Raw genomic sequence first — 25,787 nt, 5'->3', positions numbered from 1 at the left:
TGTAAACAGAATTAAATGTCTTTATAAGCTGCAGTCCATTGACAGATACTTGAAGCGGAACAGAGTGTAATATTCCTCCAGGATGAAAGACATCTCAAGAATTCTTTCTTGGTCGTGGGCTCCGGACTCCACTTCCCTGAACCTCACTGATATTCCAAAACCACATCCTTTTCACTCTTTTCTTCATTTCTCCAAAGCAAACCTCATTTCCTCTACTCTCTATTCCTCTGCCCTGCTTTGTTTCTCCATAGTCTTTTCCACCATTCCATACATTATTTATTTTACTCATTCATTTGTGTTCTCCGTCCACTTAAAAGTCAGATCTCAAGATGCTAGGGAATTTTGTCTGTTTTTTTCCCCCTTTTGTATCCCTCTGCATGACTTTTTCTTCCAGTGCAGGCCTAATTCTTCTGTTTTCTTAGTCCCCCATAGCAGGAACCGTTTCCACTGTCGGGGAGCAGGACGGTGCTCAAGCCCAGCAGTCTGGCTGCAGAGACGTCGTCTCATTTACTGCCTCTCAACAGTAAGGATAATGATGACGCTCCCGTTTGGCAGGAGAGTCATTTACTAATTTGTTGTCCTCACTTCGGGGATAGGACACGATCGGGATTCCCGAGAGCTGTTCTTACTGTCGAAAACTTAGCGCAGGAAGAAAACCACGATCCCACGGACAGCCTCGAAGGCCGCACTCGGAGCCACTCCACGCTCACACGGACACAGCGTCGCCTCGAAAACCCGCACCTGAGCGCGCCCAGGGAGCAGGCGCAGCGCAGTCTTCAGGCAGCACCGGCCGCCAGGTAACTAGGGACGCTTCCCGTCTCCAGGCGAAGGGAGGCGGAGTGCGCTTTCTAGGCGCCTGCGCACACTGCCGCCCAGCTCTGCCACGCCCCTAACCCCTGGGCCACGCCCCCGAGTCGCGCTGTTCAGTCGCAGGCACGCACGCTCCCGCGCTCGGGTTCCTCCCCCGGTTTTCTACAGTCCAAGGACACGCCCCCTCTATTAAGCCACTCTCCACCCCGCCCCTTGTCCCTCGGGCTCCTCCCCCTTACACCGCCCGCCTCGGGAGATTTCTCGCCTGCGCGCTCTGAGCCCGGGCGTTGGCCCTTGCGGCCCTTCGGGTGAGAGCGGTGGTTTTCTGGCTGCGGCCGGTGGACTGTTCCCGCGGGTCGGCAGTCGGAGCCCGGGGGCCGGGCCGGGTAGTCGAGGCGGGCCGCCCTGACCCCGGCGGTGTAGTCCCCGCTCGGACGCCGCCGCGGAGCCTTCCCTGCGCGGACTACATTTCCCAGAGGTCCGCGCGGCGCGGCGCGATCCTGCGGTTCGAGGGGTCGCTGCGGGAAGCCGCAGCTTTTGCCTGCGGGGTGCCGCAGCTTTTGCCTGCGGGGTTGGGGGGCGACTGGGGCGGGGCGAGTGCGGGGAGTGGGCGTGTGTGACAGGCTGGACCCGAGAGGCCAGCGAGCGACCAGGGTATGTTGGCGGGAGTGTGAGAGAGTGTGAGAGAAGTGGTGTGCCTGTGCGTGGAAGGTGAGCTCGTGTGAGAGGCTCCAGGAGAGACTGAGTGGAAGGTGTGTGTGAGTGTGAGTGTGAGATACCAGACATGTGGAAGGTGTGTGAGAAAGTGTGACTGCCAGACATGGTGGGAGGTGCGTGTGTGAGAGAAAGTGTGAGCTGCCAGAGATATAGAATGTGTGTGTAAGATGTGGGACCTGTGTGTGTGTGAGAGAAAGTGTGAGATGCCAGAGATGGTGGGAGGTGAGTGTGTGTGAAAGTGTGAGCTGCCAGAGATATGGGATGTGTGTGTAAGATGTGGGACCTGTGTGTGTGAGAGAGAGAAAGTGTGAGATGCCAGAGATGGTGGGAGGTGAGTGTGTGTGAGAGAAAGTGTGAAATGCCAAAGATGGTGGGAGGTGTGTGTGCGTGAGAGAAAGTGTGAGATGCCAGAGATGTAGGAGGCGTGTGTGAGAGTGTGAGCTGCCAGAGATGGTGGGAGGTGTGTGTGTGAGAGACAGTGAGATGTCAGGAGCATGTGGGTGTGAGAATGTGAGACTGCAGTATGTATGTGTGTCCTATGAGGTGTCTGAGTGTGAGAGAGGGCACTCTGTATTTGGTGTGTGTGAGGTGTGGGGGAAGGGGGCGCAGCTACAATGTAAGACACCAGGATGTGTTTGTGTGGTGGTAAAAAAAAAACCAAACCTAGGCCCAATATGGCACCGTTTAGGCCAAGTCCTCAGACAGGCAGTTAATACCTATCCTAAATGCAGTTTCAACCTACCCCAGAAATGGAGTTTTTACTGTCCAGTCAAGAATTTTCTGGATGGCACCAGTGAGGTAATCTCATTGTCACATGGGCCTTCTCCATCCCCCAAAGGGAAGCTGAGGTCATCAGCATAAGACCCCTTACATTCCCACTAAGGGAAAGTTACCTTGTGTGAAACAGTCCTTTCCTTTCTTTTGCTGGTAACTTCTTGCCCCACCCTCCTTCCTGTAAAAATGTCTGGTACAACTCCTTGGAGCGCCGCTCTACTTGCAGGATGGGATGTAGCCCTCTTCTTGAATTGATGACTAGACGCAATTAGATCTTTAAATTTTCCTCTGTTGAATTTTGTTCTTGAATGGTATCTATGTGTGACAGAAATCCAGGTGTCTTTGAAAGTGTCTGTTGAGAATGTGTGTGTGTGTGTATGTAGTGTGAGAGACCATCATGTTTGTGTGTGTGAGAAAGAGGAAAGCTAGTGACGTGGTTGTGTGTGAGACCAGAGTGAGCAGGACAGAGATCATGTGAACTGCAGATTGTCCCTTGAAGGCTTGCAGATACAGCCTGTTAGGTTGCGGAATGTGCTCGCATGAGCAAGGCAAAGATGAGGGCGCAGTGAGCCATGTTATGTGTGAGAGAATAAGATTGGGGGTGTATGTGTGGTGTTCGTCTATCACCATGTGTGTTTGTATACAGGCCTCTCTGAGACCATAGTGTATGTGACTGCAGATGATGTGGCTTCCTTTGAGTGCTTGGGATTATGTCCTCTGTGGTCAGGAAGCCGGTGAGATCTTGTGTCAGTGTTTGTGTGTCACGCTGTGTGCTTGTATCTGGCCCAGAGTGACTGATGTGTATGGGGAGACTACTTGGAAGGTTGATAACACTAGCTTCTTGATGTGTGTTGGTTTTTGGTATTGTGTGTTGCAGAGGTAAGAATCCTAGAGTAGAATTCCCTGTTCCCAGTTCAAGAATTCCAGTAAAAAGCAATAGGTGGGGTGACTGACTAGAGCCCCTGACTGGAGCAGGAGATACCTTCAGTTCTGGGTGACAAAAGGGAGGGGAAATGAAGGGACTGAAGGCAGAGGTGAGAGTGAAGGCAGCAGAATCAGATGCTAAATTGTTCCATTGTCCATTGTCCCAGTGTGAGAGGCAGGCGAGTCCTGTGGGGATTTGGGTGGAGAATGATAACCCTGGCTTCTGATGCATTAAGGAGTCAGGTTTTCAAATTGTAGGCTGTGTCAAAGCATGAAGCAGAGATGCAGGAAGGGAAAGAGCCACCTTTCCTATTGCCTATAAAATAAGACCAAGAATGGGAAGGCAACTTTTAGGAAAAAGATTAAATTTAGGAACTCAAGTATAAAGAGAAACAATTATAAGTTACAGTCCTCAGTGGCCATAGGTTGCCTAGAATGTTCCAGTTATTTGGGCAGTGGAATCAAGGAAAGCTGGGAGGAAGAAGGGGAAGACAGAATTTTTAGGCTGATGATTCTGGGAGTGGAGAGCTGGCCTCATCTCACTCTCCTTTCTCTCCCTCAATGCCTGTCCTCTAGGACACTGCTGTTCTCCAAGAGAGAAGCCAGGAAGGAAAGCTGGAAATGACTGTTGAACTAGTGAAAGCCATATCCCAGGTTAGTTATTTCCATTCTCATCCGTGAAAGGCAGTCTTACTCTTTAGGACTTAGTAATCCTTACTCTTTTCTTTTGAAAATTCCCTGATTAACAACGGTTTTGACGGGCCTCGTTTCCACTTCTCCCAGAGCGCACTAACTCAGACTGCCTGATGGGTAAGTAAAACAGTATGATGAGGCATAGAGCCTCCTCTGAGTCCCCTCTTCCCACTTCATTTTTAATAAAGTGTTGACGGAAACGATTTGGTTTCTGTTATGTGGAATAGAGGTGTCTTGGTACCGGTAAGTTGGGTTCCAAGTAAAATGAGCATTTGCTGGCCCTCTCCTAGTTTTAGAAGAAGGAATCCTCCTTCTGTGGGGTGCCTGGGTAGCTCAGTCGTTAAGCGTCTGCCTTCGGCTCAGGTCTCTATCCCAGGGATCGAGCCCTGCATGGGACTCCCTGCTGGGCGGGAAGCCTGCCTCTCCCTCTCCCACTCCCCCTGCTTGTGTTCCCTCTCTCGCTGTGTCTCTCTCTGTCAAATAAATAAAATCTTAAAAAAAAAAAAAAGGAATCCTCCTCCTGGCTGAATTTTGTTCACATCTCTGATTTTATCCTTAAGTTCTTAAATGTGTTTCTTTGTTTGCCTAAAAAACCTCATTCTAGTTAAGTTTTGCAAATTTAAAAAAATTTAAATAGGTGCTATATATAGTATGAATCTTAAGACCTAAAACCTCCCTTTTGCCTTTCAGTTCTTAGGAGACAGATATATCATTCAGGGTATCTATTCATACATAGATAGGTTTTTCCCTTCACAGCTTGTGTTTTTTTGGGTCCTGTTTAAGAAATCCATGTCTACCCCAGGATCTGTAGATTTGTTTTACCCCTCGTGGTTTTCTGATAAGTTTATATTTCATTTTTATGATTTTTTCTGTGAGGATAAGGTTCAAAGTTATATTAAATTTAATTTACATTAAATTGTTACATTAAATGTTTACCCTATCATAAGTGAGTCAGGGGTTCATTTTTCCCCCACTTGCCTCTCCAGTTGACCCAGTGGCATTTGTTGAATAATTTATCTCTTTCTTAACTGATTTGGAATGATCCCTTCATCTTACACTTGATTCTGTTGCTGGACTGCATTCAGTTTTGGGTTTTTTGGTTTTTTGTGCGTTTTTTTAAAGATATTTATTTATTTACTTGCGAGAGAGAGAGAGAGAGGGAGAGAGAGAGAGGGAATGCGTGTGAGAGCAAGCCAGGAGAGGAGCAGAGGGAGAGGGACAAGGAGATTCCTTGCTGAGCATAGAGCCCAGCTAGGGGCTTGATCCCATGGTCCCAAGATCAAGACCTAAGCTGAAATCAAGTGTTGGAGGCTCAACTGACTGAGCCACCCAGGTGCTCCAGACTACACTCAGTTTTACTTGTATTTCTGTTTGTTTTTTTAAAATAATATTTATTTATTTATTTATTTATTTATTTATTTGAGAGAGAGAGAGAGGGAGTGCATGAGCAAGTGGGGGGGAGGTACAGAGGGAGAGAGAGAGAATCTTAGACTCCATGCAGAGCGGGGAGCTGGATGCAGGGCTTGATCTCAGGATGCTGAGATCATGACCTGAGCCAAAATCAAGAGTCAGGCCCTGAACTGACTGAGCCACTGAGGTGCCCCCTTGTATTTGTTTTTAATCTTATAATTTTAAAATCTACCTTTTGTGAAAGGAACTGTGAATATAAAGGAAGACCTTAGTTTTCCAGATGAGAAGTTCTCCATTCCAGATTTTTTTCCAAGTGGAAAACATGCTTTCATTATATGGATGGGAATCAAATGTCCACTTATTAATATTTAATTACACATTTTATATTAAAAATCACATTAAAAACATTGCCCTCCCCCCATCTCCCACTATCAGGGTTAATGAAATATTCAAAAAGAATACATGGATTTGGGCATCTGTGTCTTTCTCGGCATTAGAAACACTTTATGAGTCATCTACCATAATTTTCCAGAAACAGAACTTTTGGAATTTGTGTGTATGATGTTATTGAAATTGTATGTGATTGGAAGAACCAATTTGCATACTGTTAAGGTTTTTTTTGTGCTTCATTTGTCCTATAGGAAAAGTTGGGGATCTCCACAATGTTACCACTTTATGTCTTAGTTGTTGTGATATTTAACTTCATCCTCCTGAATAAAATGTTTGGAACACTAGTCCCTAACTATTTTAGGGTTAGATATTACCTATTAACCTACTACTACAGATAATAAAGATTCTGTTCAGTAATAACCCCAAACAGACATACGCTTTTCTTTTTTGTCAACCTTCCAACATTATTTTATTACTGTTTCAGTTTTGGTCTGTTTAGGGTAGCTTGGTGTCTTTCAGAAATTTCGGAAAATTTTCAACCACCATCTTTTCAAACCTTAGCTCAGACCCTTTATCTCCTTCTAAAATTACAATTACAAAGAGCATAAATCTTTTTTTACTCTGTATATTTTACTTATGCTCTAATTCTCTTCAACTCTCTAATTTGCTGTGAAATCCATCATTGAATCTTAGCTTTCATTATTGCATTCTTAGTTTTAGAATGTGTGTTTGATTGTTTTATGTAATTCCCTGTTTTCTGCCTAAGTCCACCATTTATTTATCCAGTCATTTGTTTGTGTTAGCATGGACTCGTGGTTATTTATTTTATACTTTAGGTTATAATCCAATGCTACATTATTGTGTTGTTCAGATTATTCTAGCTTTGGTTATTAGGAGCTATTTCAGCAACTCCTGCGTCCCGGTGACATACCCATCATTGTGGGATATTTTTTGTTTGTGGAACACCGACTTCAATACTGCATATCTAGGTTCATCCCGTATACTTCCTGTGCCAGTCCTACAAAGAGCCGTTTCTCCATGGTAGAGACACTTTACTTTTGCCTCAGACACACAGCTATGCTAAGAACAGCTCAATCTTAGTCTAGTCAGGAGCTGAAATGATTAGAGGCAGGGCCTCAGTCCTTCTGAAAGCTGGGTTATTTCTGGTTCACCATCAATTCTGGGGTATAGTCCTTTTTTTGGGTTCTCAACTGAAAGCCTGGGGTATTTATTTACCAGAACCTATCTTTGGCAGTTTGTAGTAATCTGTGACTAGTCTAAATTAGCATTTATTACTGTTGTTTCTCCTCACATGTTATTCTTCAAAAGGCCTCAACTTGTCAGCTGTGAATATTATCAATCTACTTCTGCTTGGGAACTCTGGATAAAATCTCACTGGGTATACTGACATTGGAGACCTTGAAAATAATTTATGGTATAAAACACATTTGGGGAAATTTTTCCCTTGTCTTCGGGCACTTAGGGTGTTTTATAATGTGGAAGGGCTAGTATTCTTCCCATTACTCATCTTTTCCAGAATTCTCTTGACTGTTCTTGTAAGTTTATTTTTCTAGCAAATTATAGAATCAAGCAGTTTTTAAAAATAGCCTGCTGGTTATTTTAAAGTTATTTATTTAGCAGATACTTTTTGACCTTGTACACGCCAGGTGGTCTTTAGGTTCTGGCAGCGCAGCAAGAAATGTCAAAGACTGCCCTTTTGGGGCAGAGGGGGGAAATAGACATAAATAAATGAATTAGTATACATAAATAAATGAATTAGTATACATAAAATTAGAAAAGTGAAATGTGTAAGTCTTTTTTGGAGATACGTTTTCATTTTTCTTGGGTAGATTAACCTGGGAGTGGAATTTCTGGGTTGTATGGTAAATTCATATTTAACTTAAGAAATTGCTAAGCTGTTTTTTCAAAGGGGCCATGCCACTTGACCTCCTCAGCAACAGTGTATGAGGGTTCCCATTTTTCCATATCCTCTCTAAGTTTGTTGTCTGTTTTACTAGTTTAATTTTATGGGGCGCCTGGGTGGCTCAGTCGGTTAAGTGCCTGCCTTTGGCTCAGGTCATGATCTCAGGGTCCTGGGATCGAGTCCCATGTCAGGCTCCCTGCTCAGTTGGGGAGTTTGCTTCTCCCTCTCCCTCTGCTGCTCCCCCTGCTGTGCTCTCTCTCTCTCTCTCTGTCAAGTAAGATCTTTAAAAAAATAATAATTTATTACTGTCTATTGGTTACATATAGATTTTTCAAGTAGATAAGGTTTGGTTTTTGTTTTTTTTTTTAAAGATTTTATTTATTTATTCGACAGAGATAGAGACAGCCAGCGAGAGAGGGAACACAAGCAGGGGGAGTGGGAGAGGAAGAGGCAGGCTCATAGCGGAGGAGCCTGAAGTGGGGCTCGATCCCAGGACTCTGGGATCATGCCCTGAGCCGAAGGCAGACGCTTAACCGCTGTGCCACCCAGGCGCCCCAAATAAATAAAATCTTAAAAAAAAAGTTGTTGTCTGATTCAATACAATACTATGTTAATGTGCCATAGAATGAGCACATTAAAAAAAAAAAAGAACATGTGAAATGATGGGTATCAGCCAAAATGGCAGCCTCAACTAGCTAGAAGGGGCAAACCAGAATTCAGGAAAACCAGTAGCTCATAGTGAATCTTAAAAAAAAAAAAAAATTTAATACCAAGGTGCCTGGCTGGCTCAGTCAGAAGATCATGCAATTCTTGATCTTGGGGTCATGAGTTCAAGCCCCACGTTGGGTGTAGAGATTAAAAATAAAATAAACAACAAAAGAAATTTTTAATGCCTTTATGTGAAAAATATACTAAACATTTTCTTAAAGGTGTGTATATTCTCTAAAGTCCCGTACATTGAATATCTTTGTATCATGCCTTTGTTCTAAACTTAAAGTGTTCACTGTCAAAAAGCAAATTAAGATGTTCTGTGTATAGCTTTGTCTTTTATGTAGTCAGTTATCAGTGTCATTGTACAAGGCACTGAGCATGAAGATTTTTCTTTTCAATGGAAATAGACAAATCTGAAGATGAAAAATGCCCATAATATTTTTAAATTTCTTACAACCTGCTAATGATTATAACTGGATGTTTATTTTTCTTTTAACACATTTAATTATTTAAGAAACTAAAAATTAGCGGCACCTGGGTGGCGCAGTTGATTAAGCATTCAACTCTTGGTTTCGGCTGAGGTCATAATCTCAGGACAGTGAGATTGAGCCTTACATCAGGCTCTGCACTCAGCACAGAATCTGCTTAAGACTCTCTCTCCCTCTCCCTCTGCCTCTCCCCCACCCCACTTAATAGCTCTCTTGCTCTCTCTATAATAAAAAAATCTTTTTAAAAAATATTAAAAAAAGAAACTAAAAATTTTATTTATTCTGTTTCATTTTGATATTGTCTTAAATATATAGATTTGTTGTACTCAGACTCAGTATACAAATTGAATGTGTTGTAATCTTAACGCTGGGTTATTTCTCATACTGTCACCCAGTTTATTCTGGTATGGCATGTCATGCTAGTTCTTAATGACATAGCATGAGAAAATTGCATTCTAATTATATTCATTATTTTTACTGTGTTGGAAAAAAAATCAGCCCCATCAGTTCATTGCCCCTCCCTTCTGAAACTAGGATCTCATAGAGTACCATTTGGAAAATATCGACTTAGATAATCTTTTTTGTTTTTAAAGGTTCAACCACAAGTATAAGCCATTCCTTGAGGCTCTTATTTACTGCCCTGTGGCCACCTGTCCATATTTCCACATGTTGAGAAATAGGTTAGCATCCTTGCATACAGTGCAATTTAACACTTCAATAGCTACTATTTTAGGTTGGAGCTTCAAATTATAATGGTTTAATTTTTTTCTCCTCCAAGGGCTATTTCTCACATAAAGTAGACAAAATTTAAAGCTTCAGCTTGGAGTTATGCATGAAAATGAGCATTGGTTGATCAAGATCATATTTGTGTTATTTCAGGACTTGGTGACATTCAAGGATGTGGCAGTAGACTTTTCCCAGGAGGAATGGGAATGGCTAAACCCTGCTCAGAGGAATTTGTACAAGAATATGATGCTGGAGAACTATCAGAACCTGGTATCACTGGGTAAGAATATTTTCCCCTCTGCGTAATTTAGGATTACATTAGGGACTCTTTACATTTTTATTTATTATTAAAACTTATTTTATTTTATTTTTTTAAAGATTTTTTATTTATTTGACAGAGATAGAGACAGACAGCTAGAGAGGGAACACAAGCAGGGGGAGTGGTAGAGGAAGAAGCAGGCTCATAGCAGAAGAGCCTGATGTGGGGCTCGATCCCATAACGCTAGGATCACGCCCTGAGCCAAAGGCAGACGCTTAACCGCTGTGCCACCCAGGCGTCCCTATTAAAACTTATTTTAAAAAGATTTTATTCATTCGGGAGAGAGAGAATGATAGAATACAAGTGGGATGGAGGGGCAGAGAGAGAGGGAGAAGCAGATTCCCGGCTTGAGCTGGGAGCCTGACTCAGGGGCTCGATTCTGGGACCCTGAGATCATGACCTGAGCCGAAGGCAGATGCCCAACCATTTGAGCCACCCGGGTGCCCTGGAAAGATGTGTTTCATGTATGAGTGAACAATGTATGCACAATGCTTCTCTGAGAAGCCCCTTTTATCCTGCTTGTGATTCACTGAGCTTCTTGAAACTAAATGTATGTCTTTCATCAAATTTGAATAATTTTTGGCTCTATTTCTTCAAATAATTTTTTTCTTCTGTCTCTCCTAGTATTTCAATTACAAATGTTTGATATTATGTCCTAGGTAACTGAAGATCTGTTCATTATTTAAAATCTTTTTTCTTTGTATGTCAGATTAGATAATTTCTATTGACCTAACTTTAAATTTACTTACTCTTTTTGTGTCTTCTTCAATGTCTTGTTAAGGCAATGTAGTGAATTTTTAAAAAAAGATTTATTTATTTGAGAGAGAGAGAGCATGAGTGGGAGGGGAGAGGGAGAGAGAATCTCAAGCAGACTCTGCACTGAGCATAGAGCCGGACACGGGGCTTGGTCTACGACCCTGAGATCAGGACCTGAGCCGAAACCAAGATGCTTAACCAACTGCACCACCAGGCACCCCCAATGTAGTGAATTTTAAACTTCAGATACTTTCCACGTGGTTCTTTTTTTATAATTTTTGTTTCTCTGCTGAGAAATTCTAAGCATATTTTCCTTTACGTTTTTGGGTATGGATATAATAGCAGTTTTTAAACGCTGGTCTACTAATTCCAACATCTGTGTTATCATTGGTTAGCTCTTCATTAATTGCTTATTTTTCTGAGTGTGATTCACTTTTTCCTCTTTCTACTTAGGTGTAATAATTTTGCATTTTATCTCAGACACTATAATTAATACATTGTAGAGGCTGTAGATTCTGTTATATTAATCTGTGAAGAGTTTTGTTTTGTCTTTTATTTTACTTTTTTTCCCAAGGGAAAAACAATTTTATTAGGAATCAAAAAAATAGAAACTAAATGTGGACAGCATTTCCCCCCTTTCTTAAATAAATTTTTTAAAATATGTTATGTTAGTCACCATACAGTACATCCCAAGTTTTTGATGTAAAGTTCCATGATTCATTAGTTGCGTATAACACCCAGTGCACCATGCAATATGTGCCCTCCTTACTACCCATCACCAGCCTATCCCAATACTCCACCCCCCTCCCCTCTAAAGCCCTCAGTTTGTTTACCAGAGTCCACAGTCTCTCATGGTTCATTCCCCCTTCTTTTAAAGCAGGCAGTTAACTTGACTCAAACTGCAAACTCTGTCTCTAGGGGCTCTTTACATCACTTACTGGCTGTCTAATGATCCTGTGAAAATGCTGGGCAGAATTTCTTCCCCGAGTCCCTTAGAAAATTGTTTAACTTCTATAGAGTTGACTGTTGACAGTCCCACTAGACTATGCCAGAAGCTTTATGTAATCTGTCTCTAAAATGTGTTTTACCCTTTGATCTAATCATTCATGTTATGTCATTCCATCAGTATTAAGGAACTGACTTATAGTTCTGAAATACCCAAAACGTGGCCAATTTTCATGTCCTTTTTTTTTTGGTATGCAGGTCTTTGTGTCTCTAAGCCATATGTGATCTCCTTATTGGAGCAAGGGAAAGAGCCTTGGGAGACGAAGACAGAGATGACAAGCCTATTCCCAGGTGAGTGTGGGAGAATCACGGAAATCCTTTCTAGATAATGGCTCAGCTATTTTCAAAGGTGATACTTTCTCCTTTCTTATGCTATTTAGAAACTCTTCTCAAGCCTTCCAAGCCTGAGGAGAAAATTAGAACTTTACTACTTAGCATAGGCTCCCCAAATGTTTATATATCTCTTCTAAAGGCTAACTCATTTGGCAAAAATCTGTATCCCGCTCTACCCCATCCCCTCTTTTGCCATATAGACTTATATAAGCTTCTCTCTTTCTTAAATCTTAACTCCTAAATTAGGTGCTGCTTGAGAATCATAATCTGTTCCGCTGCTTTAAATCTTTCTTTGCTTTCCTGTTGCAAATAGGAAAGACCCAGACCTTACCAGGCCCTATGTAACCAGCTCCATCCTACTTCTCTTACCTTATCCTCTATGATTTTTTAGCTTTTTCACTCTACTTTAGTACAGAGTTTTCTAAACTATGCGAGGTACCCATATTCAAGTATGTTAAAGGTATGCCAACATACTGAATCTCTAAGCCTTGGGAGACCAGGTGAGGCCAGAGGCAGTCTGAATTCCAAGTTTGGTTGCTTATGATCACAGGTGGTATCTTCTTTTGTCTCTGTTTGCCTTACAAATGTTGATGAGTGCCTGACAGTACAGTTGAGAAGCACTGCTCTTACCCGTTGGTCACCTTTTCTGAACTCACCAAGCTCTTTACTGATTCAGGCTTTTGCACTTCCTGTTTTCTCTGCCAAGCATACCCTCCTCTTGGCTGTCTGTCCATGCTTGACTGTTGTTGGGTTTGGCCAGCAAACCCTGAGATGGCAAATGAAAAGATTATTCCAGAGACCTTCTTAGGAGAAAGGAGAGGGCCTGGGGACCAGATGCTCTAGTGGCGAAAGTTCCTGAGCCAGACTCTGCCTCCACCTTTATTGTGAATGTTATCAATACAACATGGGAGTAAGAGAAACAGGAAGGAATTTTGTGAAGCTGTAATAATCAGGACAGTGGTATAGCGAGTGACACGTGAATAGAACACGCTGTGCTCGTGAGGGGCGTGCAGACAGGGAGTGCGTGGAGTATGTGACCTCCAAAGATAAACATTTCTCCCAAGTCACGCATTTACTCCCTGGATGAGTGCATTGAGCTGCAATGAGGATCTGGCTGTTTTCAGCCCAGAAACCTTAAAGGGGACCCAGTTTTCTTGATACTCCTTTGCTTTTCAACTAGTTTCATCCAGGGAGACATGTGTTTATTAAATCTTATCTAGCCAGGCACTGTGAATTCCTACAGACTCTCAGGCCAGAGCTCAAAAATCATCTCATCAGAGGCCTTCTCTACCCATCTTCTGTAATGAACGTTACTTTATTCCAACCCAATTACTTTCTATCAAGACACTGTTTATTTTCTTTGTAACACTCAGGAAAGCCTATAATTAACCTGTTTATGGTTTATATGCTTATTTTTCTGCCTCCCCCACTGATCTGAATGTTCACAAAGGCAAGGGAATGTTGAGATCATACATGATAATTGTGCCTTTATGAAATTCTCCTTTCACTTCCATAACAGTATTTGATCTTTACATTTTGAGATGATTTGGATCCTAGACTTTCAGGGTTCTCCAAATAGCCAAATATTGGAAGAGAAATTAGCCCTGCTTAGACATGCTTTATACTTTGGTTGTGTAGGAATCTACTACCTGACTTAAATAGGGAAATAGAGGAACTTTCCTGATAAGAAGTAATAATTGGCCTTGTGAAGAATAGGTAGGTAGAAGGAAGGGGGATGAAGCCTATACATTTGGTGGGATATTGAGTCATAGCATAGATTTAACTATTATTAAGTGAGTAAGATATCTCAGTTACTGTGTTGAGAAAAGCCAAAAAGATAAGGGACAACCATGGTTGCCTGTGGGAGGTTGTGGTGTTGAAGACTGTCTTCATGGGAGGAATCCATGATGTACGTAGCTTTCTGTTTCTCCGTCTAGTATTTCTCCCCTCAGTAGTCTATGTAAGAAGAACCATAGGTAATTGGTTCATTGAACTCTCATGGCCTCAATTCTAGAATTACTGAAGCCTGAGTCTTAGGAAGGAAAGAAGGAAGTAGGAAGGGGTAGGAAGCTTATTAACACTACAGAGTCCTTCTTAACTGCTTTAGTAGATTTGATCTCTTCCATCTCTGAACTTTTATACTAGTTTTACTTTTTTTTTTTAAATTTATTTATTTGACAGAGATAGAGACAGCCAGCGAGAGAGGGAACACAAGCAGGGGGAGTGGGAGAGGAAGAAGCAGGCTCATAGCAGAGGAGCCTGATGTGGGGCTCGATCCCATAACGCCGGGATCACGCCCTGAGCCGAAGGCAGACGCTTAACCGCTGTGCCACCCAGGCGCTCCTATACTAGTTTTACTTTTTACCACATGGGCTCTCATATGATATTTCCTATTTTCCTCTCAAATTACTTTCTTTGTTGGTCTTGCCTTTCTAATTACTGTCTATACGCCTTAGGAACAACTGGTCTTTTATTACATTAGTGTCCATAACACTTAACACATAGTGGAAAACTGCTTTAGGGAGCATCGGATTAGTCTGTAATTTGGTATGGATAAGATAGGAAAGGAAAGCACTTTCTCTTGCCCTTTCTTGATACCAGCCTTTTCCCTGAAGTTTTCTCTCAGTATCATCTCTTCAATACAAATTTCTGTATGTATTTATTGAGAACTTAAATATGCCTGAGTGTCTGTGATATATGTTAAATGACTTGGTAGCAGTTTTTAAAGCATATTATTCCTTCCCTGAAGCTTATATTCTAGCTCACAAGGCAAGAAAGGCATTTTAAGTGGCAGTAAAAAGAACTTAATTAATAATAGTAATGCCTGCCTATATACCATTGTCAAATTAGTTTATTCAAAAAGACTTATGGCAAAACCCCCTTAAGATGTGGCCTGGGCCTACACTCTTTGTAGGCTAGTAAAAATGAGCAGATGAATGGAAAAATGCCTTACTATGCAGCCTGAAGTTCAGGGATCTCTGAGAAATAAGGAGTTCACTGTACTAAAACATGTAGCAGTGATACATGCAAACACTATTTTCTGGTTATGAAAAGATGAGTCTAGAAGTTTACCTAAACCTCAAGGAAAGTCGTGAAGCTTCAGGTATTTGCGGTTGCTGGGGATCTGTAGAGCTTTTTGATCAGCAGTAGTTATGTGATGATATTGATATTTAAACAATGGTAACCTACCAGTATATGCAAGTCAACCAAAAGTGGGGAAGAATAGAGGAATGGTGTTTAATTTGTATAGTCTTGTTATGTTAATACAGGATAAAGTGAAAGAAAATATTATTATTGTAGCCTACTTCTCTAGGACCTCATTATCTGACATTTAATTCTCTTAATCACCTTTTCCATGTTTCCCTGAGCTCTGAAATCTGCTTGCATATTTTTCAGTTGATGTGCTGGTGCATAATAGATTTTGTGGGATTCACTATTTTTGAATCACCTTGTCCACATTAAATTTTTCCTTTGTCCATGATAAAGGAAGCACTTGCTTTTTTGGTATCTTCCAGATTCGGGATCTATATATGAGACACAAGAATTATCTCTGAAGCACTTCATGTATGATGATGTGTTAATAGAGAGACTTACAGGCTATGGACTTGAGTGTTCCACTTTCAGAGAAAATTGGAAATGTGAAGATCTTTTTGAGAGGCAGTTGGTAAGTCAAGAGACATTTATCAGGAAAGAAGTAATCACTCATAATAAAACCCTTACTAAGGAGATAGATCACAACTATAACAAATCTGGGAAATTTATCCACCTAGGCAGTGTAGAAGAAAATATTTATAATCAAAAGTCAGATAAAAAAAGCTTTTCCCAGAATTCTGTGGTAGTAAAACACAAGAAAGTCTATGCAGGAAAGAAAGTTTTTAAGTGTAACGAATGTGAGAAAACCTTTACCCACAGCTCCTCCCTTACTGTCCATCAGAGAATTCATACTGGTGAAAAACCATATGAATGTAAAGAATGTGGGAAAGCCTTCAACCAGAGTCAGCACCTTGTGCAACATCACAGAATACATACAGGAGAGAAACTCTTTGAATGTAAAGAATGTAGGAAAGCCTTCAGCCAAAATGTGCACCTTATTCAACATCAAAGAATTCATACTGGAGAAAAACCATATAAGTGTATGGAATGTAGAAAAGCCTTCAGCCAACCTGCACACCTTGCACAGCACCAGAGAATTCACACTGGGGAGAAGCCCTATGAATGTAAGGAATGTGGGAAAGCCTTCAGTGACGGCTCGTCCTTTGCCCGACATCAGAGGTGTCACACTGGCAAAAGACCCTATGAATGCATTGAATGTGAGAAAGCCTTCAGGCAGAACACGTCCCTTATTCGTCACTGGAGGTATTACCACACTGGGGAGAAACCTTTTGATTGCATCGATTGTGGGAAAGCCTTCAGTGATCACATAGGCCTTATTCAGCATAGGAGAATTCATACTGGAGAGAAACCATATAAATGTAAAGTGTGTGGAAAATCCTTCAGTTATGGCTCATCCCTTACTGTCCATCAGAGAATTCACACAGGAGAGAAACCTTATGAATGTGTTGTCTGCGGGAAAGCCTTCAGCCATCATGCTTCACTCACGCAGCACCAAAGAGTGCATTCTGGAGAGAAACCTTATGATTGCAAGGAATGTGGGAAAGCCTTTAGACAGAGTATACACCTTGCGAGTCATTTGAGAATTCATACTGGTGAAAAACCCTATGAATGTAAAGAATGTGGAAAAGCTTTTAGCATCAGTTCACAGCTAGCTACTCATCAGAGAATTCATACTGGAGAGAAACCTTATGAATGTGAGGAATGTGGTAAAGCCTTCAGCCAGAGGGCACACCTTGTCCAACATCATAAAATTCATACAGGAGAGAAACCTTATGAGTGTAACGAATGTGGGAAAGCCTTCAGCCAGACTACCCGCCTTATTCAACATCAGAGAGTTCATACTGGAGAGAAGCCCTATAAATGTAGCGAATGTGGAAAGGCTTTTAGCGACAGCTCATCTCGTTCCCAGCATCGGAGACTCCACACCGGCCAAAGGCCCTATGAATGTGTTGAATGTGAGAAGGCATTTAGAACAAAATCATCCCTTATTTGTCATCAAAGATGTCATACTGGGGAGAAACCTTATGAATGTAGTGTGTGTGGTAAAGCCTTTAGCCATCGTCAATCCCTTACTGTTCATCAGAGAATTCATTCTGGAGAAAAACCGTATGAATGTCAGGAATGTGGGAAAACCTTTAGCCAGATTGGACACCTTAATCTACATAGAAGAATTCACACCGGAGAGAGATCATATGAATGTAAGGAATGTGGAAAGGTCTTCAGACAAAGTGCGCACCTTACTCACCATCAGAAAGTTCATGCTGCTGAGTCATCTCAGGCATCCAGCTCTTCCTCGTCCCATATGTCACCAAGCCCCGTGGATATATCTGCTAGATTTTTTTGGAATTCATCCACTTCTTTGAATTCTTACTGTCCTACTCCAAAACACAGTAATTTTACCTGGACTGTTCCAATATAAAAACTGGTCCTACATCCTGTTTTATTCCCTTCAGGTTCATTCTTCACATTACTGGCATGGTGGTCTTTTAAACATGTAAATGTAATTAAACTGCTCTACTCTTAAAACCCTGATTATGAAAATTTAAACTATTCGATGCATATAAGTGCTTAGCAAACTGCCTGACCCAGACTAAGTGCTTGGTAAATGTTAAGTCAGTATCATTGAGAATCTGTTCAAAATTATTTTTAAAGAGTGAACTCTGGAAAGCAGTATATCAGTACTAGGAGATCATACTAATTTTGGAACTGAAACTACATCTTAAGATGGATAATGAGGATTAGCATGTTTGTATTTTTAAAGTTTGATGTCAGAATAACATAGTGGCTTTCTCATGACTCCAAGGCTGTATGCCTTTGTTGGTGCAGAAATTTAGTGTGACCTGGTACATAGAATGTGTTTTAGGAAGTATCGAAAGCTCTGGATATACTGAAACAAAATAATTAGAATTAACCCAGGAATGTAAGATTATAGTTAATCAAAGACAGAAAAGAAAAATTCCTTAATATTTAAAACTGAAGCAGTAGAGAACTTGAATAGTCTAGCCCTGTTTTAAGACACCTGGGTTCACAGATTAGTTCTAAATTTCCAAGGAACCACTAATTAAACTGTTGTAGAGTATGGAAAAACTATTTAAAACGTAATACTTTGAAACATTTGGAATACTTTCATGAGGCTAATTCAGTTCTGATATCAACCCCCCTCCCCCAAAATGAAATGATAGATTCATTTACTTACGGTTCTATATAGAAAGGAAATTTTATTAATCTTTATTGAAGGAGAACAGAGGTTCTGAATAAATGGAGATCCATACATGTTTCTAGATGGAAGTTTCAATACTGTAAAGATGTCTCCATTCACTGTTCCAGCCATGATAACTGTAGGATATTTTTATGTCGACAGTTTTGTTCTGAAAATCACATAGAGTGGTAAGTAGGCAAGCATCATAGGAAGTTTTTGGAAAAGATCATATACCCATGAATTCAGTGTATTGTAAAAGTAGTATTTTTTTTTGTTTCTATTTATTTATTTTTAAGTAATCTCTATAGCCAGGGCTTGAACTCAACCCAAGATCAGGAGTCGCATGCTCCTCTGACCATGCCAGCCAGGCGCCACACTGAAATGGTATTTTTGATCTATCAGTGGGGGAGATGGATTATTAAAATGGTGTTTGACAGTTAGTTATCCAGCTGGAAGTAAAGTCAGAGCCACATTTTACTCCTTACAAAGAAGTTCCCTGAATACGGATTAAAGATGCAATAGGAAACACAAAATTCTAGAAGAGAATATAGAACATTTCTATTCCTTTGAGTTCAGGAAGACTTGGTAAGCTGAACACAGAGTCCAGAAGCCACGAAGAGAGAGTGACAGGAAGGAGCACATAAAAGATTTAAACCATTTGCATGATATAAGGCACTATGCAAAGTTAGAAGGCACATGACAGGCTGGGAGATATTTTAAACATATACATATTATTACGGATATAGCCCTTCTAAAAAGAGCTGTTGAAAAGCAGCAAGGATAAGTAAGATACAGTCTGAAAACCACACCAACAAGCAACTCGCAGATGCGGAACATGAAATTGTCAAATAAAATAGAGGAAGTTCCTAACTGCAGCAATGATCGGATAAATTGAAATTTTAAAAAGCCCTTGCCACCAACATAAATCAGCACAAATTCTGTGGATAATATCCAGTACTGTTGCAGATGTGAGAAATATATTTTTATACATTTGGAGGATAAATTAGTTAAAAGCCATTTTAGAAGCTAATGTGTTACCTGTCAACATTTTAAATGTGACTAATCACTTTGCTGTGATTCTAAATCTAGGAATTTATCTTCTTGAAAAGCACAAGTGCAGAAATATAGTTGCATAAGCACATTTATTATAGAATTGTAAGAAATTTGGAGCAGCTTAAATGTCTAGCACTAGTAAACTAGTTAATCAGTTAAATTATAGAAAATCCAGTAGATTACACAGTCACTGAAAAGAATGAGGTGGATTTTCATACTCACAGAAGGACATCTTATAATTTACTAATTGAGGGTATAATTTTCATAATTATAATATGATTGCATGACCAAAAATTTATAAAATTAAAATTATGAAAATACATACATATCAGATATTTGTTTTTGTCTACAACACAAATTGAAACCAGGCACATAGAAATACAGATTTTTTCCCCTGGGCTGCTCTGACCTCATTCCTTGAGATTTTGTGTTGCCAGTTGTTCCTGGTTCACTTTAATCCAATCAGAAACTCTGTCCTTGGGACATAGGAGGAAGTTGTAAATGAGTCATCCTTTGGCCACAACTTCAGGCTATACTGCCTATGTTTCTGCTGCTCGGCTCACTAGAGCTGACCAGTTTATTCTTTCCAAGTTGTATCCTCCTAGTATCTTGTTTTCATTTTAAATTTAGATTAAGTTCTTTTGCCGTCAACCAAAGAAACCTAACCGATACAGAAGTTGGTATCCTTGAATGAATTTCAGGCAAAACATCCTGAGAAAATGTGGGTTATTATTAAAGATTGGTTATTGGATGAAACGGAGCAAAGGATTGCAAGGCCTCTCTTTGTGGTCTGTGCTTTGATAGCAACAGTGCAACAGCTAATCATCTGTGGTCGAGATCGTTTTTGGACCAATCAAAAGGCCAAGAAATGCCAGTCTGAGGGGTTTGTATGATGCTTGTTCATAATGGAATTGGAGAATATAACGCAAAAGCAATAATGACTTTTAAAATTTTTTGCTTTAAAGCATGGACTAGAACACCAGCCATTTTTGTAGCATGGTTAAAAGACTCTTCCTTGTAGCTCTGTCTTTGATTGCTAAATATGAAAGAATGAACTACAATGCCAAGTGAATTCACAATTCTGGCAGATTTCTTAAGTAAATTGTTTGACATTAAGGGGCATTTGGTATCCTGGTTGTTGGAATGATGGTTTGCGGGAGAATAGGGGGATTTTAAAACTCTTAAGCCCATAAGAAACCTTAAGAAACCATATCAACTAATTATCCTTCGCCTGAGATAGCTGTGGATGAAGGTTAGAGGTTAGCCTATTTCCCTTTTAGCTCACCAACACTGTGGCTTCATTGATTTAGAAAAGAAAGAAAATCTGATTCTAAAGTGGCCTAGAGGGGTGCCTGGGTGGTGCAGTGGTTAAGCGTCTGCCTTCAGCTCAGGGCGTGATCTCGGCGTTCTGGGATCGAGCCCCACATCAGGCTCCTCTGCCGGGAGGCTGCTTCTCCCTCTCCCACTCCCCCTGCTTGTGTTCCCTCTCTCGCTGGCTGTCTCTATCTCTGTCAAATAAATAAATAAAATCTTAAAAAAAAAATAAAGTGGCCTAGAGGTTGATATCAGAAAAGAGGTTAGGGAAGGGTGAGAGACTCCACAAAGTATCGTTTATATCGGAATCTAGAGGATGGCTGCAAAAACGGGTTTTCATAGTGCTTGACCTCAGATATTAGAACAAAATTTTGAACTGGGCTGAATTTATGGTATACACGTAGGGTATTACATATTTGATGTGCTAATTTGTGCAGTTTATTGCTTTTCTCATAATTTTCTGGGTAGCTAAGTGCAAATCTCTTAAGTCCTGACTGAAACTAGACGATATTTAAAGCACGGAAATAACCTTGCCTGACACACAGGAAGGAACTGGAACATTGGGGATGCTGAATTTGCTTTCTCATGTCTGAGTTTCTCACTTACCTTGTCATTAGGCTCCCTGAGACAGGGCCAAAATGCCTTTCCTTGAACCTGTGCCATGAGGAAAGCATCACTACCTTCCGAAAGTACTTGCCAACCTTAAGATTTCCGGCTTGCTGGGAAGGGGGACTGCATTTAGAAAGGGATTTCTGATCTCTAGCACGTGTAGCAGCCCAGGGAATGCAGAGCCCTCGGAATAACTCCCCAGGAGCAAAGCAGTTGGTTTAGTGGTGCACTTGGGCAGGTTCGTTCTGGCTTGCAAGAGCTAATGGTTATATGTTTAGAAGTTTTGCGAACTTGGTTGTTGAAAGGTAGATACGTATGTGTGTTTACATGTGTGTAGAAATATATACGTGTAAATACATGTCTGTACTGGGTAATATATAACATGTATGTATTGTATACAAATGTTTATAGGCTATAGTCTAAATTTTTATTATAACCAGTAAGTTATATTAAAAACAGACAATAGTTTGGAAACTGAGTTTTGAGCATTTACTTACCATATTTTATTTACGGCTAACACTGGTGGGGGGACATACCACATAATCGTTGCTGCTGTGCACCTCTTTCCGGCTCTGCACTCGGTGAAAACATGTTGGTGACTTTAACTCAAGTCTGATGGGAGTATTTAACAGTATACTCTACAGATCGAGGCTGGTCGACTTTAAAAGTTGACAGAGAAAATGTTAGTATTCAGGTTAAACTTAAAAATGTGTCATGTCTGTACATTGTGAACTGCGCAAGAAGTAGAGGAAATATTCTTCCAGTATTCAAAAGCTATTATTTATCAAAGAGCTCAGTCCTGTCATTGACACAAGCGAAGTTCTGACCTGTGTCCTCATCTTGTTTCACTTTGATCTTACTCTTTTTTTTTTTTAAAAAGATTTTATTTATTTATTCGACAGAGATAGAGACAGCCAGCGAGAGAGGGAACACAAGCAGGGGGAGTGGGAGAGGAAGAAGCAGGCTCATAGCCGAAGAGCCCGATGTGGGGCTCGATCCCACAACGCCGGGATCACGCCCTGAGCCAAAGGCAGACGCTTAACCGCTGTGCCACCCAGGCGCCCCTGATCTTACTCTTTAACGTAAATAAAAATATCAACCAACATTGTCAGAATTATACCCATTTGTCAATTTTAAGCATGGTAAAGGTCAACAAAGGCATCCTAAGAGAATCAACTGCTATACAGAATTGACAATCCGAGAGTATTATCTTTTGCTATCATTTGTAAATATGTACTACACATCTGTAAAACTACAATAAACTTACTACACACAGTATACACACACTTCTTTACCTTGGGATGCTTCACGTCAAACTTCACGTCAAACCAGCATACCACTGATGCCTGACAGATTGCTGACTGTGATTACCAGCAGGTCTACAAATGAGATCAGTAGTCAAACACTGAAGTTTACTTTGTTATTTGTTTAAAAACACTTCGTGTCTGGTCACGGAGGCCTCAGTCCAGTTATCACCCATGCTAGAAACTGCCTGTCACCCTGTTCCCAGATCTAGGTGTATGGGCAGGAGGCTGGGTACTCCTGAGGAAAACCTTCCTGTTGCACCACTATGACCTTTACTCCTAGGATTCCCAAAAGAATTGCAACCATTTACCAAGGTAAGTGCATCCTAAGGAAAAGGAAATAGCCAGCATTTCAGGAAGAATTCTAGGTTACAAGGACATGTACTGCAGTCATTCTGGAGGATTACGGGGCAGTTCTTGCTCAGAGTGGGCCCTATGAGATCCTGTGCCAGTCATTTGCCTTTTCGCTCTAAGATCCATTTTCTGCTTTATCCCCTGTTGTACACTATTGCGTATGTTTAAGCTCCGCAGGTGATGTTTCCCAGAGTCCTTTGACAGCTGGTTTTCTGTCTGGTTTACTAAGTGGGAGGCACTAGCAATATACCAGAAAGTGAGAGGTGGGGAGAAGTCAGCGTATTTCTCTCTCACTTACTCTGCTTTGGGTGCTGACTGTGGTGATAGCTACATCGCCTCTGTTCTACCTTCCTCCAGTCATCCCTAATAATGGTCCCCCCTCCTGCTAGGGATGTCCCTATGGATCCCTCTAGCTCCTCTAGGTGGCCCTGGTTCCTGGCTGTGATAATATCCCCTCCACCCTTTGGCCTTCAAGCTCCAGGTTGGTAACTGCTCTCCCGTTACTGATCTGAGTAGCTTCCCTGTTCTTCCTCTCACCTCTCCCAGCACCTTTGTTATTATATTAGTTCCCTGTGTTAAATTCCCTCTACTGAACCCCATGGTGTGTGTGTTTCCTGACTAAAGCCTGGTAGACAAACTCAAAACTAGTTATTCCTCCTTGGTTTGGTAACCGTCACCCCAGCCTGAATCAAATCCCAAGACAACACTGGGAACTGCCACTTTAGTGAGTTCCCTGTGTGCCCAGTGGTTGGGGGGCATATTGAAGAGCAAGTGGCTACTCCTTGCCCTCCCCATCACTAAGAAGTAGATACACTAAGTACGCTATAAAGAGCAGTATTTCAGCCTAGGGTTTCAGACAAAGCACACTACCAGTTTACTCAGCATAACAGTTTTTAGTTAGGGACTATCCTGTGGAACAGATTTGACTTGCATGCCATGGGTAGAACCCGAATATTGTGCTTTTTAATGCACACAATAAGCAAGAGGTATGTTTTGTATCACTTTGTTTAGCCTATATTTTGCCTACATACTTTTCTTTTTTCTGTGACGTGACTACTCGTAAGCAGAAACGTACAAGATAACCTCAAGCCCCCCAAAAGGTTGAAACACTGAGGGGAAGCAGAAAGAGGAATGTTCTTCCTGAAAAAATGACTCCTTTGCGCCACAACCCACTGTCTTCTGTTTCCACTTGAGCAAGTATGATGAATCGTCATTATGTTACATTTTATGTGTTAACTGTATTTTTTGCTCTCAATATTTTTTACTCTTGTAAACTTGTGTTCATTGTTCAGTTGATCTCTTTTTCTATCTGCAAAAATTGAGTACTTAGGGTTGGGATGTAAAAGCGTCATCATTTTTACGTTATAGCGGAAATCTTTTTCTTTTTTTTCATTTAAACAGGCTTTCACTTAGTGGCACTTTTATCAGGAATGGATTAAAAATCCTAGGAAAGGGTAGGTGTGTGCTGAAGGACTTGCATTAAAACTTTTGCTTCTTTATCTCATGCTTCTGGGTTCTGGTGATACAGAGGTTTGTTTTTAGCGCCAAATGGAGGAATTCTTCTGTTAGGCAAATGGTAATGGTATCATTAAATCTGAAGCTGAATGCCACCTGAGCATTTTAAGCTCTTATCATTAGGAGAGCAGATTTTTTTAAATGAAAAATACAGTGGTTGTTTTTATAAAGTTAAAAGGGCGGGGATGGGTGGGGGTTTCTCTACAATAGTTACTGGAAATACATTATGTTTGGGTCATTTCCTTGTACTAATTGCCATGTCTGGGTATAATGTCCCATGTTCAAATTTGATAGTTTTTCTCTCCCAATTCTGAGTTATGCTTGTGTAAAGGTTTTAGTCCTGGGAGAAAGTCTTCCAGTCAGGAACAACAATGGGTGCAGCGAAGGCCAAATGACCTCTGTCTGTTCCATACATCTCATGCCACTAGAGGGATAAAAAAGCCGCAGTGATTGATCCTGACGGGCAAGAATAAATAGAATATTGAGGCTTGGGAGGATTATGGACGGTCCGCTTCCTTGAACTATCATGCACAATGGTAAACAGTAAGTGGAAATAAATGGAAGACACTTGAAATACCACCCAGGCCTTTGATGGTTTGAGTCAGATTATCCCTGACTAACTGAGATGTTGGTCAAGCCTAGGAGAAGTATGGCATTATATAAAGTAGAAGAGAAGTCCTACACACCAATTTTTTAGAAAGAAAAACGACAGGTTATATTCTCTACCCATGGTTTTCTATTTGCTGGTTCATAATTAAGCTCCCTCCCCAGCCATTCCCCTTCTTTTTAATTAAAGTGGTTTAAATTCAGTTCTATGTCGGTGAGGGCTTTACAACTTTATTTTTAATGAGAAAATATTTACATACAGATGTTAAGTGTAAAATTTCATGAGTTTTTAAAAACTAGCACAGTAGAACAGACTTTAAGTGTAGAATTCTAATTTGGACAAATTTATACAGTCCTGTAACTACTACGACCAAGATATAAAAGACCTTTGCTGTGCGTCTCCTCCTCCTGCCCCAGCCCCTGACTACCACTCATCTCTTTTCTGTCTTAAATGATATACAAAATGTCAAATAAATGTAACAGCGTGCAGCCTCTCGGATCTGTGATGGTGAGTGTAACAACAGCATTACGCCCCTGCTGTGGGTAAGTGAGGTTATTCATTGAGCCGAACGAGGCTTTCAGCTCGAGGGATCCAGAAAGCTCTGGACGTCTCTTATAAGACTGGCCCTAAACACGTAAATTAGGAAAAACATCAGTTAACTCAGATAACGATGAAAGTTACGCGGCAGATTTTGAAAGGTCACGAGGTGCGTGGCATTTGTGACTGCGAGTCTGGGCA

The 25,787-nt window shown here is 41.0% G+C and overlaps 1 protein-coding gene across 6 annotated transcripts; it reads left to right on the top strand.

The window, feature by feature from the left end:
• Positions 1 to 1,044: 1,044 nt before the first annotated feature.
• Positions 1,045 to 20,702, top strand: ZNF471 (zinc finger protein 471). Of its 6 annotated transcripts, XM_034639494.1 has the most exons (6): positions 1,051 to 1,288; positions 3,802 to 3,879; positions 9,721 to 9,847; positions 11,846 to 11,938; positions 15,496 to 15,644; positions 15,915 to 20,702. In XM_034639494.1, the coding sequence occupies exons 2-6, from the start codon at positions 3,847 to 3,849 to the stop codon at positions 17,511 to 17,513; spliced, it is 2,001 nt and encodes a 666-aa protein (XP_034495385.1). In that variant the 5' UTR covers positions 1,051 to 1,288; positions 3,802 to 3,846; the 3' UTR covers positions 17,514 to 20,702. The 6 variants fall into 6 exon arrangements, with proteins under 6 accessions (XP_034495384.1, XP_034495385.1, XP_034495383.1 ...); XM_034639493.1 differs by having other exon boundaries at positions 1,045 to 1,118; positions 15,496 to 20,702; XM_034639492.1 differs by having other exon boundaries at positions 15,496 to 20,702.
• Positions 20,703 to 25,787: the final 5,085 nt, after the last annotated feature.

The sequence above is a fragment of the Ailuropoda melanoleuca genome, chromosome 12, assembly GCF_002007445.2.
Source record: "Ailuropoda melanoleuca isolate Jingjing chromosome 12, ASM200744v2, whole genome shotgun sequence".
Classification (NCBI taxonomy): Eukaryota; Metazoa; Chordata; class Mammalia; order Carnivora; family Ursidae; genus Ailuropoda; species Ailuropoda melanoleuca.
The sequence above is the reverse complement of the archived record's forward strand: the minus strand, read 5'-3'. Positions and strand labels throughout refer to the sequence as shown.

What these genes read in the sequence shown, in the direction of transcription:
- ZNF471 (XM_034639493.1), top strand. Translation starts at nt 3,847, where the DNA reads ATGACTGTTGAACTAGTGAAAGCCATATCCCAG. An exon ending in TCAGAACCTGGTATCACTGG is followed by an intron (nt 9,848 to 11,845) that starts GTAAGAATATTT and finishes TTTGGTATGCAG; the next exon opens with GTCTTTGTGTCTCTAAGCCA. An exon ending in GATGACAAGCCTATTCCCAG is followed by an intron (nt 11,939 to 15,495) that starts GTGAGTGTGGGA and finishes GGTATCTTCCAG; the next exon opens with ATTCGGGATCTATATATGAG.